The sequence below is a fragment of the Ammodytes marinus genome (genome assembly GCF_949987685.1).
Source record: "Ammodytes marinus genome assembly, chromosome: 2".
Taxonomy (NCBI): Eukaryota; Metazoa; Chordata; class Actinopteri; order Uranoscopiformes; family Ammodytidae; genus Ammodytes; species Ammodytes marinus.
Genome location: NC_137231.1, coordinates 10,759,829 through 10,774,442, shown reverse-complemented (window position 1 = coordinate 10,774,442; position 14,614 = coordinate 10,759,829). Strand labels below are relative to the sequence as shown.

The following is a 14,614-nucleotide window of genomic DNA, read 5'->3' as shown; positions in this document are numbered from 1 at the left end:
AACAAAAAAGATCTTTGACCCATGACACCTGGCACACACTGGGCAAACAAGAAAACGCCCAAACAACTGGTGCCGTGGGTGGTGAGTGACCTGCGTTCGTTCCCTTACCTTCTGAAGAAGGTCAATCTCCTGCTGCTTTGCATTGAGTACAGCCAAGGCCTCCTCATGCTCCAACTCTAGCTGCTGCCTCCGCTCCGCAGCCTCGCGCATATGCTGTCCGCAGGGGGTGCAGGGGTGGAGAGCCGGGGATAGGATTTGTGAGGGGAGGGGAGGGGGAGCACAGAGAGGGCTGCTGTTAGTGGAACTAAAATCCAAACGGCGCTAAGCCAATACAAAGTGCATATCCAGTCTTCTAAAGCCACACTCAATAGACAACACAGGTGTTACATGTGCATACACATCACACATTCAGGAGGCTGTTTAACGGTGCACTGAACTTTGAAACCTTAAAAAGACATAAACTATGCCACAGCAAAAGTCATGTGAGAACAGTTTATGTCTGCGTGGGAAATCAGATCAAATTTTGCAAAAAGGTGCTTATGGATGAGGACTTGAGATGCTTTTGCTGTGTGAACAAAATAAAACACTAACATCAATCCACAGTCAGTCAGGTTTGCTGCCCCAATTTAGGTAACACAATACCTGTAGGAAGTCCGGTTACTGGGAACTGTTTGAAAAGCTCAGTGCTGTTGTCTTTGCATGATCAATACAGGGTTTTACGTTACATGAAAAGGGTGAGCAAACTCCATAGCGTGCTCACTTGTTTGTGTTCATCCATGACAACAAAAGAAGCCGTACAATACAAGGGGCTGAATGCTAGGCTCTTCTTGACACAACGTGCCCATTTGGACAAAGTCACATCACTGCTCCCGCTATTTGGGAATATTTGCGACGCTGTCAGGTGGAAAAAGCAAGTGACATTTCCGTGCCAGTATTAATTAAGGTGTAAGATAGGTAATGTCATCAAACTCGTGGGTGACATTATCATCATGAGAGGTGACCCAGTCTCTCTATGTCCTCTTCCTCCCCTTTACCATTATCATACAGCCAAACTCTTTGTCCTGCCTCATGCAAAATAATTCACATTCCACAGTGCTGTGGTCGTATATATAGCCAGGTGACCATTCGTATGTCTGGTAGGTGGTAAGCAGCCCACGGATAAAAGGGAGAGATAAGCACAGCCACTAAGGTGGACAGAAAGCATTCAGAATGGGACTGAATAGGACTGCTAACCCTAACAGATGGACATAGCAGTGATACCTTTTAAATCTAGCAGAGGGGACATGGGGACAGGTAAGGTGGGGAAAGGACTGTTCAGGGCGGGCCGGGTAGAACAACATGAAAGGGCGGGAATAGGAAAGGAAAGTGGGGACAGACTGCTCCAAGCTTTTACTCTTTCACAGCTCCCCGGTCAGACATCCCAACACGACACTGGAAGGCAACAGACATGTCAGGGACATTAGACAGTTAAAGCTGAAGATAACTAGACGGAGGCAGTGTAGCAAAGGTAGGAGAAGGGGGTAATGGCAAAGGGTTAGGCGCAATAAAAAACTAAAAAAACTGAAATAGTATCCTGGGATAGTTGGACTACAAGAACTAGAAAGGCATTAAGTATTGACAGGTATGGGGGTCATGTCCACCCGTGGAGCTGCATGGCTTCCTCACCTTGAGCACCTGCTCTAGGTTCTCCAGTTTGTCTTGGAGCTGGTTCCTCTCCCACAGGGCTAAATCTCTCTCGTGCGTCACAGCACCAAGGGTCTCTTTGAGCTTGGCATATTCAGACTTCACCTGTGCAGACACAACAAGCAAGGAGCAAATAGACTCAGACTGCAGCTGTACTGTAGCTTATTTTCTGGTATTTCGTTTTCACACTGCACAAAACTGATTTGATTGCATTTTCTTTGCAACTATGTAAGAGGTCTTTCTTTAGCTCCCAAGAAAAAGGTTACACTTTCAGGGTTCCTGGTCTGCCCATTTACTCCTCCTTAAGTTAAGTGTAATTAACCAAAACTCTCCATCGCCTTTGGTCAGTGTGAAAATTCTCAGATACAGTGTTCCCCTGCAGCAGTGATGAGAAGGTAGGAATGGCAAATGGATAATTGCTTTCTCTTACTTCATAACAAGCTGTTATTTTTTGTTTTGGAATTACTGAACTGCAGGTGTAACTCAAAAGCAGTACAATATTTACCTATACCCTTAACATGTTGGCAATAGTTATATTAAGCCAATATCAAGAGCATTATATTAAATGCTTCATTGCAGAATATTTTGATAGTTTAGGGTGGTGGTAGGCAACAGTCAATGTAGCAAAATGACGCAATCGCTAATAATCACTGGCAGAAATCCCACTAACAAACTAACGATGGAGGAGAGAGTTTTAGAGTCAGCAGCACAACAAAATGACTATTCTTTTGTCTTGGTTATACAAGTCAAGTAACATGCTGTCTTATTTTATTAAATGACTGTGTTATTTTTAATTATATTTAATTATAATTTTGCCACAATTTTAGGAACACCACTCAGTACAATCCAATCCAAAAACAACACAAACCTCCAAACAGACTATAGAGTTGAATCAGTGCCTTTTTAAAACAAACAACAAAAAGCCACAAAAACTGAACATACTACGTTTAAGGTAGGTGAGATTTAATTCAATTCTACAACTGTTTGAATTTTTTCGGTATTAAGCATTGAGAAACTGTCACAGACCAGACATGGGAGCTGACTGGTTACAGTGATAAAAGCATTTAAATATTATTTATAAAGTAGATAAACCTAATTCACTGACTCTGATGGACAGACACCAAAACACTAATAAATTATTCAAGCTTCATTGTTAACCAAGCACTACGTATTCAAGTGATTGAATATCATATTATATTAACACAGTACACCAATTCAACACCAGTGACGTCTAAACTATCAGTACAGATAAATATGTGTAAAATGTGTAAATTCATATTCCTACAAATTCCACATAATCCGTCTCTCACCAATTGTACTGTTTCTTAAGAAGCAGTCTTTTTTCATTCAGCTTTTTAAAGGCCCCTAATCGGCAGAGAAATGGCTGGTTCCTGCAGCCATAATGTGGCAAAGCCCCTTCCTCAGAGCAGCCATGAATGACTAATGATTCCTCAAGGAGGGCGTTTCAACAAACATCAGCAAAGCAAAACACTAACAGAAACCAGTGAGCCTCCACACAGCAAACAACTATCTGCATGGATAGAAGCGACTGTCAGACCTAATGTAGACAGATCAAGCCAATCTTCATTGGCTTCAGCAGAAGCAGGTCAATAGTCTATTATGGGTAGAGGGAGGTGCAGTTTGTAGCCCCTCCTAGTTCATTCAGAGATGATATGGATCAGAACACAGGGGTCTAAGAGAGGGCTTATATCCGCACTGCCCTGCAGAGTGCTGCGCTCATATCCGCCAGTGTGATAACAGTTCAGTATAGCTGCTCAACGAGCCACCCCAGTCCTGATAAGACATCAATAAGCAGCATCCCGCCCTTCTTCACCCCAACAGCAACTACCTGCCAATCATCTCCGCCAGGAAATTACCATCCCGTCCTTAGAGACGGGCCTTGTTCTCTTTGCGTGTTGATCTACTTTGACTTGTGCTATCAGCCCTTACAACCTTTGAGGTATTGGGGCTAATAGGAAGGTGAGAGTGTTTTAATAGAACTGGATGCTCTTCTTTCATTTATGCGCTTGGAATTGGAAAAACAGCTTCATCTATCCAGCATCCTAGGGCAATTCAAGGTAAGTTATAGGGTGACCCAGAAAGCCATCTGATAGAGTGTTCATGTAAAGACCAGAGAGGCTGTGGCCTATGAATAAAGAAGACTGAGAGTCTATAGCAAAGTAAACAGCTCTGTGAGGCTGTACAGCGGTACTTCGTACCTAAATGCTAATGTAGCTGGCTAACATATTTAAAATGACTATGCTAAAATATTGATGTCTAGAAAGGTATAATGTTCAGTCGTGGTTTAGCGTGTTAGCATGCTTACCATTGAAACTGATTTGAATGTTATTAGTTATGCAAAAACAATGTTTTAAACCAACTGACATTTTAATCTGATGGTGGAGCCAGATTAAAGATAAAGAGATCAAAAAAAATAGAAGATTTTTTTTCTGAGGGGAATACCTGTACCAGACATGTCACCTAAAACCTTTTGGTTGGCACTCACTGCAAAATCAGGGGATGCTAACGTCATTAGAATTCATCCTCTAGTGAAAATGTCAAAAGTTCATGTGACATTTTGAACGGAAGACTGACAGACAAAAAGACCAACCGTCATCCACAGAGCAAAGCCACTATCAAGGATAAAAACATGTTTTAGGTATACTGAGTGGACAGATATGAGCTCAAAACCATTACAAGTGTGAATGGAGCAGCACTGAGATGTGTATAGGATATCGCCAAAAAGTCAAACCAAGGCCTTTTCGCCCTCTTACCTTCTCATACTCAGATGGCTTGTGGCTATTGTTAAAGAACTGGAGGTTCAAGTGCTTATTCTCCTGGAGGAAATCTTGAAGCTCATTCTCCTAGGCAAAAGAGGGAGAAAGAAAACAGTGTTTAGAAACCATGATTAGAGCAGAGCATAGGCACCCGAAGCCAGCGTGCTAGCAATAGCCTATCCATTATTCATGAGGAGACAGCTCGAGGTTCTCTAGTATGTTCTAGAAAGCATGACTAAAAGAAGCTACCATTTTAGCCACTGTACTGCAGAACAATACAGTCAGAATATCAACTAGTATGTCAACATACTAGATTAGATTTAATAAGAAACCAAGGACATTTTCTTCTCCACTGCTCTCTGTGAGTGGATGTAAATCAAACATGCATTCCGATACTCTCCTTACCACACGCACACGCTCAAACACACACACAATCACAGACATACACACACACACACACACACACACACACACACAGGCCCTTTTTTCTACTCTGAAGTGTTTTGAGCCGAGGGTACAAAAAAATCCCTACATTGCAGAGGAGGAAAACGTAATTACATTCAATCAACAGTCACGAGGCGTGTCGTGGATGCAATTTGCAGTGTCAACTGGAGAGTTCTCTGAGACGTGCGATTCACTGCAGCTACAGCAGCATGTAGGCCAAGTGTTGTTCGTGTCAGGAGCTAAGAAACCTACTGGCTCATGCGCTTCTTAATGGCTAGTGATGCCGCGCCTGCACTTGCTCCCTTATGTTTTACTTATTTTTACTTACAGACAGGAGTAAACATAAAAACACGACAAGATTAAGTATGTTCCTTTCCTGAATGGATGCATATGATATATAAAGCATTCTAAAATCTGCAAGAGTTGTCTGGTAAGTGTATACCAAAAAATTTGGTGACTTTCACACGGGAGATTTGGATATGTCATAGTAGGAAAATGACAAGCGTTAAAAAATGAAATAAATGGTGGCTGAATTCATTGCTTCAGGTTCAGGGTGCACAGAGCCATCATTAGTGTTATTAGTAACACTCGTACTTTTTCTACTCTGACAAGGCAACTGTTTGTATGTTGTGTGAATTCGGGTTGGCCCTTTGACTTAGTGGTGATGTCCCCAGGTGGTGTATGTATATTTTACATTAGACTGTATACAACACCAGAAAAAGTGTTGTAAAAAACGTTAGTGATACCATTAGTTAAGTGAAGGTCATCCCCTACCCCTTATAAGATCATTTTAACGTATTAAAAACAAATGACAATGAAACGTGTTCTGACGAGTGACGAAACAATTGCATAAATGCAGTTGACACATATTCACACCATAGAGGAGAAATGCTGCCAAGGACAAGAAGTGCTAAGTAAACAACAGCCTGAAGATATGAACAACGTCCCAACTGACATCTGCTGCTTTCCCATTTATTGCATTTCAAACTGCATCAATTGTGTCCGTTCCATTTTTCATGCTCGATGCTCACAAGCAGTAGATTTGATTGGCATTCTTATTCATATCCATTGATCCTTCAATTCAGAGCTAATGTGGGCGGGCTTCATAAGCCTCCAGGTGTTCATTCTGAAGGACAAACTGCTACTGAAAAAAAAACCAGAACTCACATTTTACTGTATGCACACTGCAGAGAACAATGGGCTGAAATACTTGTGAAATTCAAGCTTGTTGTTGAGTTAAGCATTTAAACACGATTGCCATCCTCATTTAAAAAAATCCCTTTTGGATGTTGGATGTAACAGCACGCACATAGTGATGCGAACCCAATCGTCTGAAACACAGAGAATCAGCTGTTTCTTTGTCCTATATTGTCAACCTTTTAACGCTTTAAACAGATCAGTATACGTCATAATCCCATGGCAAGGCACACTTGTATGGAGAGCCTGTGAGCCCAGTGATGAGGAGAGTTCCATGCAGAATACATTGTGGCCTATATTGAGCTGCCGCCAACATTATTCAGCTGAAAACGTGAGATTTTCTGCTGAGGAGTGATTTGCTTTGAATACCAGCAGCAATAAAATACATAAAGGAGGATTTTAATTTTATTTCAGATTTGTACTAGAGTGGATGGTAGTTCAATGCAATGTTATATTTGCTCTTGTCAAGATGGTCAAGTCATGATAGTTTTATGAATAATACAATAGAACAATAGTATTAAGTCTGGGACAGAGTATCATGGTTTACTCTTATGTCTGAAAACAGTGCAGATGTACTCAGATGTTTTGGCTAGACATGGTCTGATTAAGCCTGGTGTGCCAGAGCTGCGTGTTTAATTTCGACAAGCCTGACAGATGAATCAACTCTGCCCTTTAACACACGAGCAGAGTAAACATTTCAACCCACTTACCCCCTTCTTTGTAGTCCCAGGGAAAGCAGCATTATTTGCTCTTGTTCAGTAGACAATATCCTGCATCACTATCCTACCACTGTAATTGACGGCGTGGGTGTGTGAGATTGTGTGTTTGTGTATGCCCCTCTTTGCTACGCACACCACTATAACCCCAGCCTCCAAATTTTGCCAAAACACTGTCCAGGGGTCGGGACAGGTTTCGGGCTAAAACAAAACCTAATAGTATTTTTGTTGCAGCGACATTTTTTTAAACTAGGCATATACAGTATGTAGCACAGTATCTAAATCACACGTCAGTCATTCCAGAAGGTGGTGGTCAAATGCAACTAATGCTACGCAACAAAAACAAGCAATAACAAATAACAAGGACCGCCGATCAAATACCGATGATGCTGAATTACATTCCTATAATGGCCCAATGTATGCTGCCATCACTCGGTCGATCATCCCATCAGGCAAAGGGATTGAAAGTAGCTTGATTTAACCAGAACCTAAACAAGAAAGGAGACAATTCTTGATTTTATTCTGACAGGCCAAATAAAAACTGAACTTTATTTCACCTGGTGGGCCGTGATGTGTGCGTAGTTGTGACATTAGTGTGGAGCTGCATGTCATCACACACAGCTCCACATTACTGTCACTTATATATACACACACAGAGCCGCCTGCAGGCAGTATAGGCTTTGCATTAGTTTACCCAATTTTTCCTACTTCGATGTTTGGTCAATTGACAGTCAGTTACAGTATGTCTTTGAACATACACAAGTGTCTACACAAGAGCTGCTATAATTGTTTTTTCCTTATTATTATTTTTCCCTCGACCAACCCACCAATTCATTATTTGACAGGTCAATTTCCATCCATGGAAAAAGTTAGGCTCTCCTTTAGTAACAATTTATGACAGAGCCTTACTCTACAGAGGCTGAGTACTTGAATTTCTGTATCCTAATTTAATTTTGAAATATAAGCCTAAGAATTGCCATATTCACAATATTTTTTCATATCATACAAATGACCAACTACAATTACCAATTTATGTAAGTAAACGATTGGTTTTATACTGCTGTTCAGTATGATTCTGTGCTTCTGCTTTGCATTACATTTCATTGTTCTTTAGTTGCCAACATCTGTCTAGCAATAAAACCTTTCTGACGCTGATTGTGAGGAAGGACAGTCAGGGGTCGGGCTGAAATGAGGGGTCAGAAGGATGAGATGAACCTTTTAAGCCTGACTAACTGTATGTCTTTACTCAGACCATCTGCATTAAAGAATAACTGTGCACATTTAACAGGTTTTATGAAAGCAACCATGCCCTCCTGACTAATGGCGGCTTCTAACATTGATGACAATGAAATAAAGAAATATCATTAAGCAATAAGCAGTAAAGTATAAACCTTCTTTAAAGTTATACATTTGGGAAACGGTAAGATGAAAAAATGTATTCCAATAGATTCAAGTATATGGTTGATAGCACTCACTGAATGTACTTTTCTATGGCTATCCAATTGACAGACGGTGTTTGTGCTTACAAAACAGCTCATAAGGCTCTTGAGCTACATTTGTGTGAACAGCTCATCAGTCCAGTCCTTGGACTTGTTGAGTGTGCCTGCTGTCTGCCTCCGTATTAATCTTCGATTAGCACGCATACATGTTCCTGTGACGTGTGCAAAGCAGATGCTTGTCACTATGGTAACAGGCCCTAAAATGCTAATGGCAGCAAACTCCTCTCAGTAGTTATACACTTGATACCAAAGAAGTATGAGGTGCCAGATATGTTGATGTGTCGCCAGAGTTTGTATACAAGATTGCTGAACTAACTGGGGAGATAAGGCATTGACACTAGCTGGAATTTCAAGGACTTTGATTTAATAAATATGAACTTACATTCCTGTATATGCTGTCACAGTTTGGATAATAGAAACTTTTCAGCAAAGCAGCAGCACCAAGTTGCTAACAGCTGCGTCTAATTCTATATGTGCACTTCGAAGAAGAGCACTGAGAGGGAGGACACAAAAAAGGAGAGACATAGAGGTAAGCCAGTTAAGACCAAACAGGGAGTGACAATACTGTCAACTTGCCATTCCCTCACAACAGTGTTCAGTGGTCTTGTCTGAGTTTGTATCTCTGTTCTCGTAGCTCGGTGTGAGAGGAGATAGGAGCTGTGCTGCAGTCTATGGAGACCAGCCTGCCATTTCTGCACGCCATTTGGGGACAGTTTGTCCTTTGGGTAGCTTTCCGGGAGTCAGCAGGCTCACAATGGGCGAGGCTGGAAAGTGCTGCTGTGGGCAGGGAACGTGAGAGCAGGGCAGCAAATAAAACACACCTAATGGAGTGTTTTATTTGAGGCAGAGAGCCACAAACAAAGACAGCTCATCTAAAGAAGAGGAGCTTGGGGGCACAGGAACTCAAATAGTCTAGGACCGCACCGAACAGTACCATTAAAATGACTGCTGAATCCCTCCAGCTCTGGCCTTTTCATGGTAAAGATCTCACTAGGACATCTGCACTACTCTGTGACTATTTCTGCTTTACAGGTTACAAATGTTAAAAAACATTCTGCTGTGCTAAACTTCAATTTTCATGAAGCAGCTTTTTTGTCAGTCCTACAATCCTACAACATCTTGCATTGACAGACTGAAGACCTAAAAATGTCTACGGTTAAACATTCTCTAAAATTCTTCTAAATGCTACAAAAATGTAACTCAACATTTTGCAGCAGAGCCTATGGGGATGCTTCTTTGGGAATGACTACAGCAACATCATAGCAGTAAGATGTTGTTCCTCTCTCAGAGTAAACTTTAACCGAAGGTGAACAGAGCTCTCTGTTTCAACTGAATATAAAGCAATTAGACATTCTGCTTAGTGGGATCATGCCCATAACTGTAATGGTTAAAAGCCATCCAACCAGAACCATTCACTTAAGCTTTATTTGTGTTGTGATTCACAAATGTCTTCCCGCTGCCAAAGACTGACAGAGCCTGATGACTCCTCTTATTACAGGAACAGTATTATTAAAATAGTACCCTATTAAAATTAATTCAACAGTGTACAGTCCATAGCTTTTTTTCTTTCATGTATTGCTGTGATGTATTACTATATTTTAAGGGGCAATATTGCCAGTATTGCAGCCCTCCGGATTTTGGCTAAATGTGCACAATGCAATACATTACAAATGATACACTCTACTCTAGGCACCTACAGGTACCTGATACTACCCAGCAGACTGCTACGTGATAAGTATATGCCTGATGATTAACATCAACATTGCCAGACGCTGCGCCATTCCCACTATCAGAAGAAACAAACACAGATCTACAACTTATGTTAACCACTGATTTGGAGGAATCTGTCAAATTATGAGCAGTCGTGAGCAAAGAAGACTAATATGGGATGAACACAACCATAGTTTCGATAACCCATCACTACGGTTTTAAGACCAGACATGTAAAAAAAAAAAAAAAAAATTAAGCTTTTTTTATTTTCTATTCAGCAGGTTCGCCCCACCTTATCGTTTATTCCTATTCCTTGTCTTTTGTCCTGGTCAAGGAAGCTCCGGCAGATAAAAAATAACATTTCTTTGGCATTGTGAGAAAATGTGGCCCCATATGAAAATATAAGACCTGTGTTATCTCTGATCTTTGACAGCGAGGACCATTACCTGAAAAGCACATATTGTACTGTGTGATGCTTTTCACAGCAGTACAAAAAAAACAGCAGTGTTGTATGGGGCTCTTTGAACAAATGTGAACACAAAAGTAACACATATAGCCACAGCCTGAGAATACAACATGACATGTTCACATTGTTTGTGTACGTCATAGCACTGTAGGCCTACACTGGGTTTCCTCTGTGTTTGTGTATGAACACATCCAGCAAATTATTACTACTGCAAAGTGTATGCCCCATGCACATAAAACCCATCACACAGATGCTTCAACTTGCAACTTATAACTGCTCTCCCATTTTTTCAATTTCAGTCATCACAACCTGAGAACCAGGCTGTCATTACAGTGGTCTGCCATTCATTGTCTCATGAGACGTTTGTGTGTGATCATAGCAGGGGAGGCTCTCAGGTACAGATCAATTTTAGCCTCCATCCTTTCACTGGAAGACCAGGGTGTATTTTTGGAGCACTTACCAAAGTCTGACATGTTTGATTCTTTTTCTTCACCTCTGCCTCAAGTGTTTCACACTCCTTCCTTCTGGTGATGATCTCAGTCTCCTGGGGAGAGAAAAGAAAGCAAAGGGTAGCTGCTATGGTTTGTCAGTAACAGAAGCTTCCATAGACGGAGAGAGGGAGCAGGACATTTTTATTATTAAGAGGGATTAAGGTATGGGCCTAGCAGGCGGTGGGTAGTGGCCCTCGAGGAATAATGAGATAGGCTAGGTGAAGGTATCAACCCAAAACGTGTGGTAAAATGTCTTTGAAGGTCAGCCAGTAATTGTAAATTAATTATAGTAGCCTAACTTCTCCCTTTCCCACCTACGCAATATCGGGGCGGGTTCGGAGCATGGACTAATACAGAAGCTGGTGACCAGTTGGAACCAGTTCTCTGGTTTTCTACCGCCAGAGAACCGGTTCCAGGCTGGAAAAACTGGTTCCAGAGTGAGAGCAGCACTAGTTATGAGCTGGCCTGGAACTGCGAACCGCTTACGTCAGGGGGCGGGGCTGTCCTAACCAAGTAGACCAACCATGGACCTATAAAGAGACCAACGAAGACTGTGACCGCCACTTTTTTAAAAACACAACATGGACTCGAAGGCGAAATCACAATGGTCACAGTGGTCCGTGGACGAGACACACTGTTTACTTTCACTCTGGTCCTCTTCTGAGATCCAGAGCAAGTTGGAGAGAGCCACACGAACTAAAGTAATTTTTTGGCAATTGCAGCTGGAGATGGCTACAGCAGGGTACGACCGGAGCGCCGATCAAATAATCAACAAGCTCAAAAAATTAAAAAAAGGCTACCGGGACCAAAAGAAGGACCAGAAGCGAAGCGGCTGTGGACGGCTACCCAAAATCCATTTCGACATCCTTGACTCGGTACTCGGCGATAGACCTTCATCATGCCAAGTCACCGGGGCATTGAATTCTGCGATCGCAATGATAGAGGTGAAGGTGGAGGAATCGCTCATTGAAAGCACCCCTGATATAGGTAAGTTCCATTTTGCAAATGTTTAGCCCCGTCTCCCAACCACCTATTAATTTGCCTTGCTGTCTTATGAGCTACTTTCTTTATAGGTCCATGGCAATTAGCTACTTTCTTCTTAGTGTTATGTTAAGCCATTACGCCCCATGGCTATGCTTGGTCGGGTAATGTTAGCGGTCCTGTCCAGCAGCTAGCTGGCTTGCTAAAGTTGTTGTGCCGAGTTCTGCATGCCTGCCGAGAATTGCATGCACCGTAGCTGAAGGGGATACTAGCACACATTCTAGTGAAGGCAACTGGGTACTTTGCCGTAACCCCCATACGATAACAAGCATTCCAGCTACCGCTGTAACAACGTGTATGCTACATTTGCCATTGCTCAACTACCGGCGTCTCACAAATAGCACATGAATCCAAATAGGTCTAACCTTGTATACAGTACTTGGGACGAGTTTGTTTTTTAAAGCGTTGTTGTTGTTTACAGAGTTATCTCCCGTCGACGTAGATCTCAACTGCAACTCACCTACATCACCGTGCAACTCAGGAACCTCCAATTTCACACTTGGACAAGCTAAACAAGGTCAGATTTAATGTGTTAGGTGTATAGAGTAGTCTTTCACTCTGTAAACATTACCACAAGGCTCTGACATCATACTGTATAGATTTAGTGTACTCATCTCATCTGTACTACACCCTGTTAATACTGACAATATCCCAGCAAACTCCTATCAAACCAACTCGAGCTACACTTATCTGCTAGAAACAATATATGATCTGCATTTAGCAGGTTATTTCATCCCCTGCAAAAAAACTTTTTGAATGTTATGCTCACACAACAACAATCTCATTAGAATCTTTCTCGTACACAGGAAAAAGAAAGCGGGACACGAGCGACACAGACCTGCTACAGTATCTGGAGAGGTCAGATGAGCGCTACCTGCAGTACTGTCGAGAATCCCAGGAAGAAACTCAGAGGGTGAACAAAGCCTTAATGGAGAGTATACTCGCCAACAACACAGCTATGCTTGGGTTGATGGAACGCATGGTGGCAGTGATGGAGGCCCAGTCCAAAAATAAAGACTGCACCACAAAGTGACTTCAAAAGACTTTATTGAAAATGTACATATTGAAACTCTGCATTTGAGACACTATTTAAGTGGCAGACCACTGTTACTTTGAGTTTGTTTTTGGTATTTTGCACATTTGTATTTTTTTAAATATAAAAATAAACCACTTTAAAACAGACATGGACTATTCTGTCTGTTTTCTACAGGGACATATTGCACACAAAAATGGCAGAGACAGTATAACAAGAATATTGGGGGTTGTTGTAACTAAGAAAAGTAAATCACTCATCCCCTCTGAAGTACTCCAATAATGCAGCTCTAATGTTTACACCTTCCTGATTTCCATGTTCAGCTAATGCTTGACCATGTGGCTGAATGTTAACATGCCTAGTATCTGTGAACTCATCTGCAAAATTGTCAAATTGCAGTCAAAGTTCTATTCTGTCTCCTGGAAACACACACACACACACACACACACACACACACACACACACACACACACACACACACACACACACACACACACACACACACACACACACACACACACACACACAGTGATGCTTGAAAGTATGTGAACCTCTTGAACTTTTTAGAATTGTATTTAGTTTACCCATTATTAATTCATTTTTATCAATACCAGTATTTTTTATAAAACAGGTGTGTTTATCAATTCAACACCCCCCCCCCCCCCCCCGGAAATCGATTGTGTAGTTAAAAAACTAAAATAAAACAAATTATTTGCCAACTTTGGTATGTGCAAAAGTTAGTGAACCCTGAGCTGCATTGGTTAAATCGAGCAGGTAAACACAATCAGGTGGGACAAATTGAGTGATGAAATGGACCAATGTAATGAGAGATCTCTAGGGAAGAAATGGCACTAGATAAAACAGATCAAACTTCCCACATGTCTAAGTAATCTAACTATATAATAGAGAATAGTATGTCTGTGTGTGTGATAGGGTGCGTGTCACTCCTGTTCTAACCTCTCCCTGTCCCCTTACCCTAACCACCCAGCAGTGATGCCTGAAACTAGTCACTAATTTCATGAACATCGGGCTGTGGGAAGATAGGAATGACCCCCTTTTAGTGACTCCAGTGTAATCAGCTGGTTGGCACTTTCTGATTGGCTTGGATGCATTAAGTAGTGAAGAGCATAACAATTTAATCTGAGAATACAAACCTTCCTTATGTGTAGCATTTAATGCATAGCCAACTATTACACCTTACTTACAGTGCACCATATTGAACATTAAAGGGTCACATGGCCAACCAGACTGATCAATATCCTTTATTTAACCAGGACATATTCATTGAGATTAAAATGCCTTTTCCCAGAATGACCTGGGCTTTCAATCATTGCACGAGGAACATCCTTGCTATGGAAGGAAGCTAAAGTGCAGCTGGATGTTCCAAGATTAGTATATAGAATTAAACTGTGTCAGTATGTGCTCCCAGTGCCCGCGCACACACACACAATCTGGTACCACCATGGCACCACGTGTCTCTGAGCGAGACTAAAATAGGCACCCGCGGAGCCACCAGAAGCCCTCAAAACACAATACATGCCGCATGTGGGAATGTAT

At 41.7% G+C, this 14,614-nt stretch overlaps 2 protein-coding genes across 2 annotated transcripts in view; one reads left to right on the top strand and one right to left on the bottom strand.

Moving 5' to 3' along the window:
* Positions 1–14,614, bottom strand: part of rimbp2b (RIMS binding protein 2b) — a gene marked incomplete at both ends in the record, with an annotated part of 64,147 nt that overhangs the window by 30,242 nt on the left and 19,291 nt on the right. Inside the window, 4 exons of the mRNA XM_080043787.1 lie at positions 109–213; positions 1,666–1,788; positions 4,458–4,547; positions 10,953–11,036. Coding sequence (XP_079899913.1) covers positions 109–213; positions 1,666–1,788; positions 4,458–4,547; positions 10,953–11,036 — 402 coding nt within the window. The remainder of the gene's footprint in view (positions 1–108; positions 214–1,665; positions 1,789–4,457; positions 4,548–10,952; positions 11,037–14,614) is intronic.
* On the top strand, positions 11,572–13,057 carry LOC307265301 (uncharacterized protein; the record flags this gene model as incomplete). The annotated part of the gene is made up of 3 exons (XM_080046992.1): positions 11,572–11,970; positions 12,446–12,541; positions 12,831–13,057. The coding sequence occupies exons 1-3, from the start codon at positions 11,712–11,714 to the stop codon at positions 13,055–13,057; spliced, it is 582 nt and encodes a 193-aa protein (XP_079903118.1). The 5' UTR covers positions 11,572–11,711.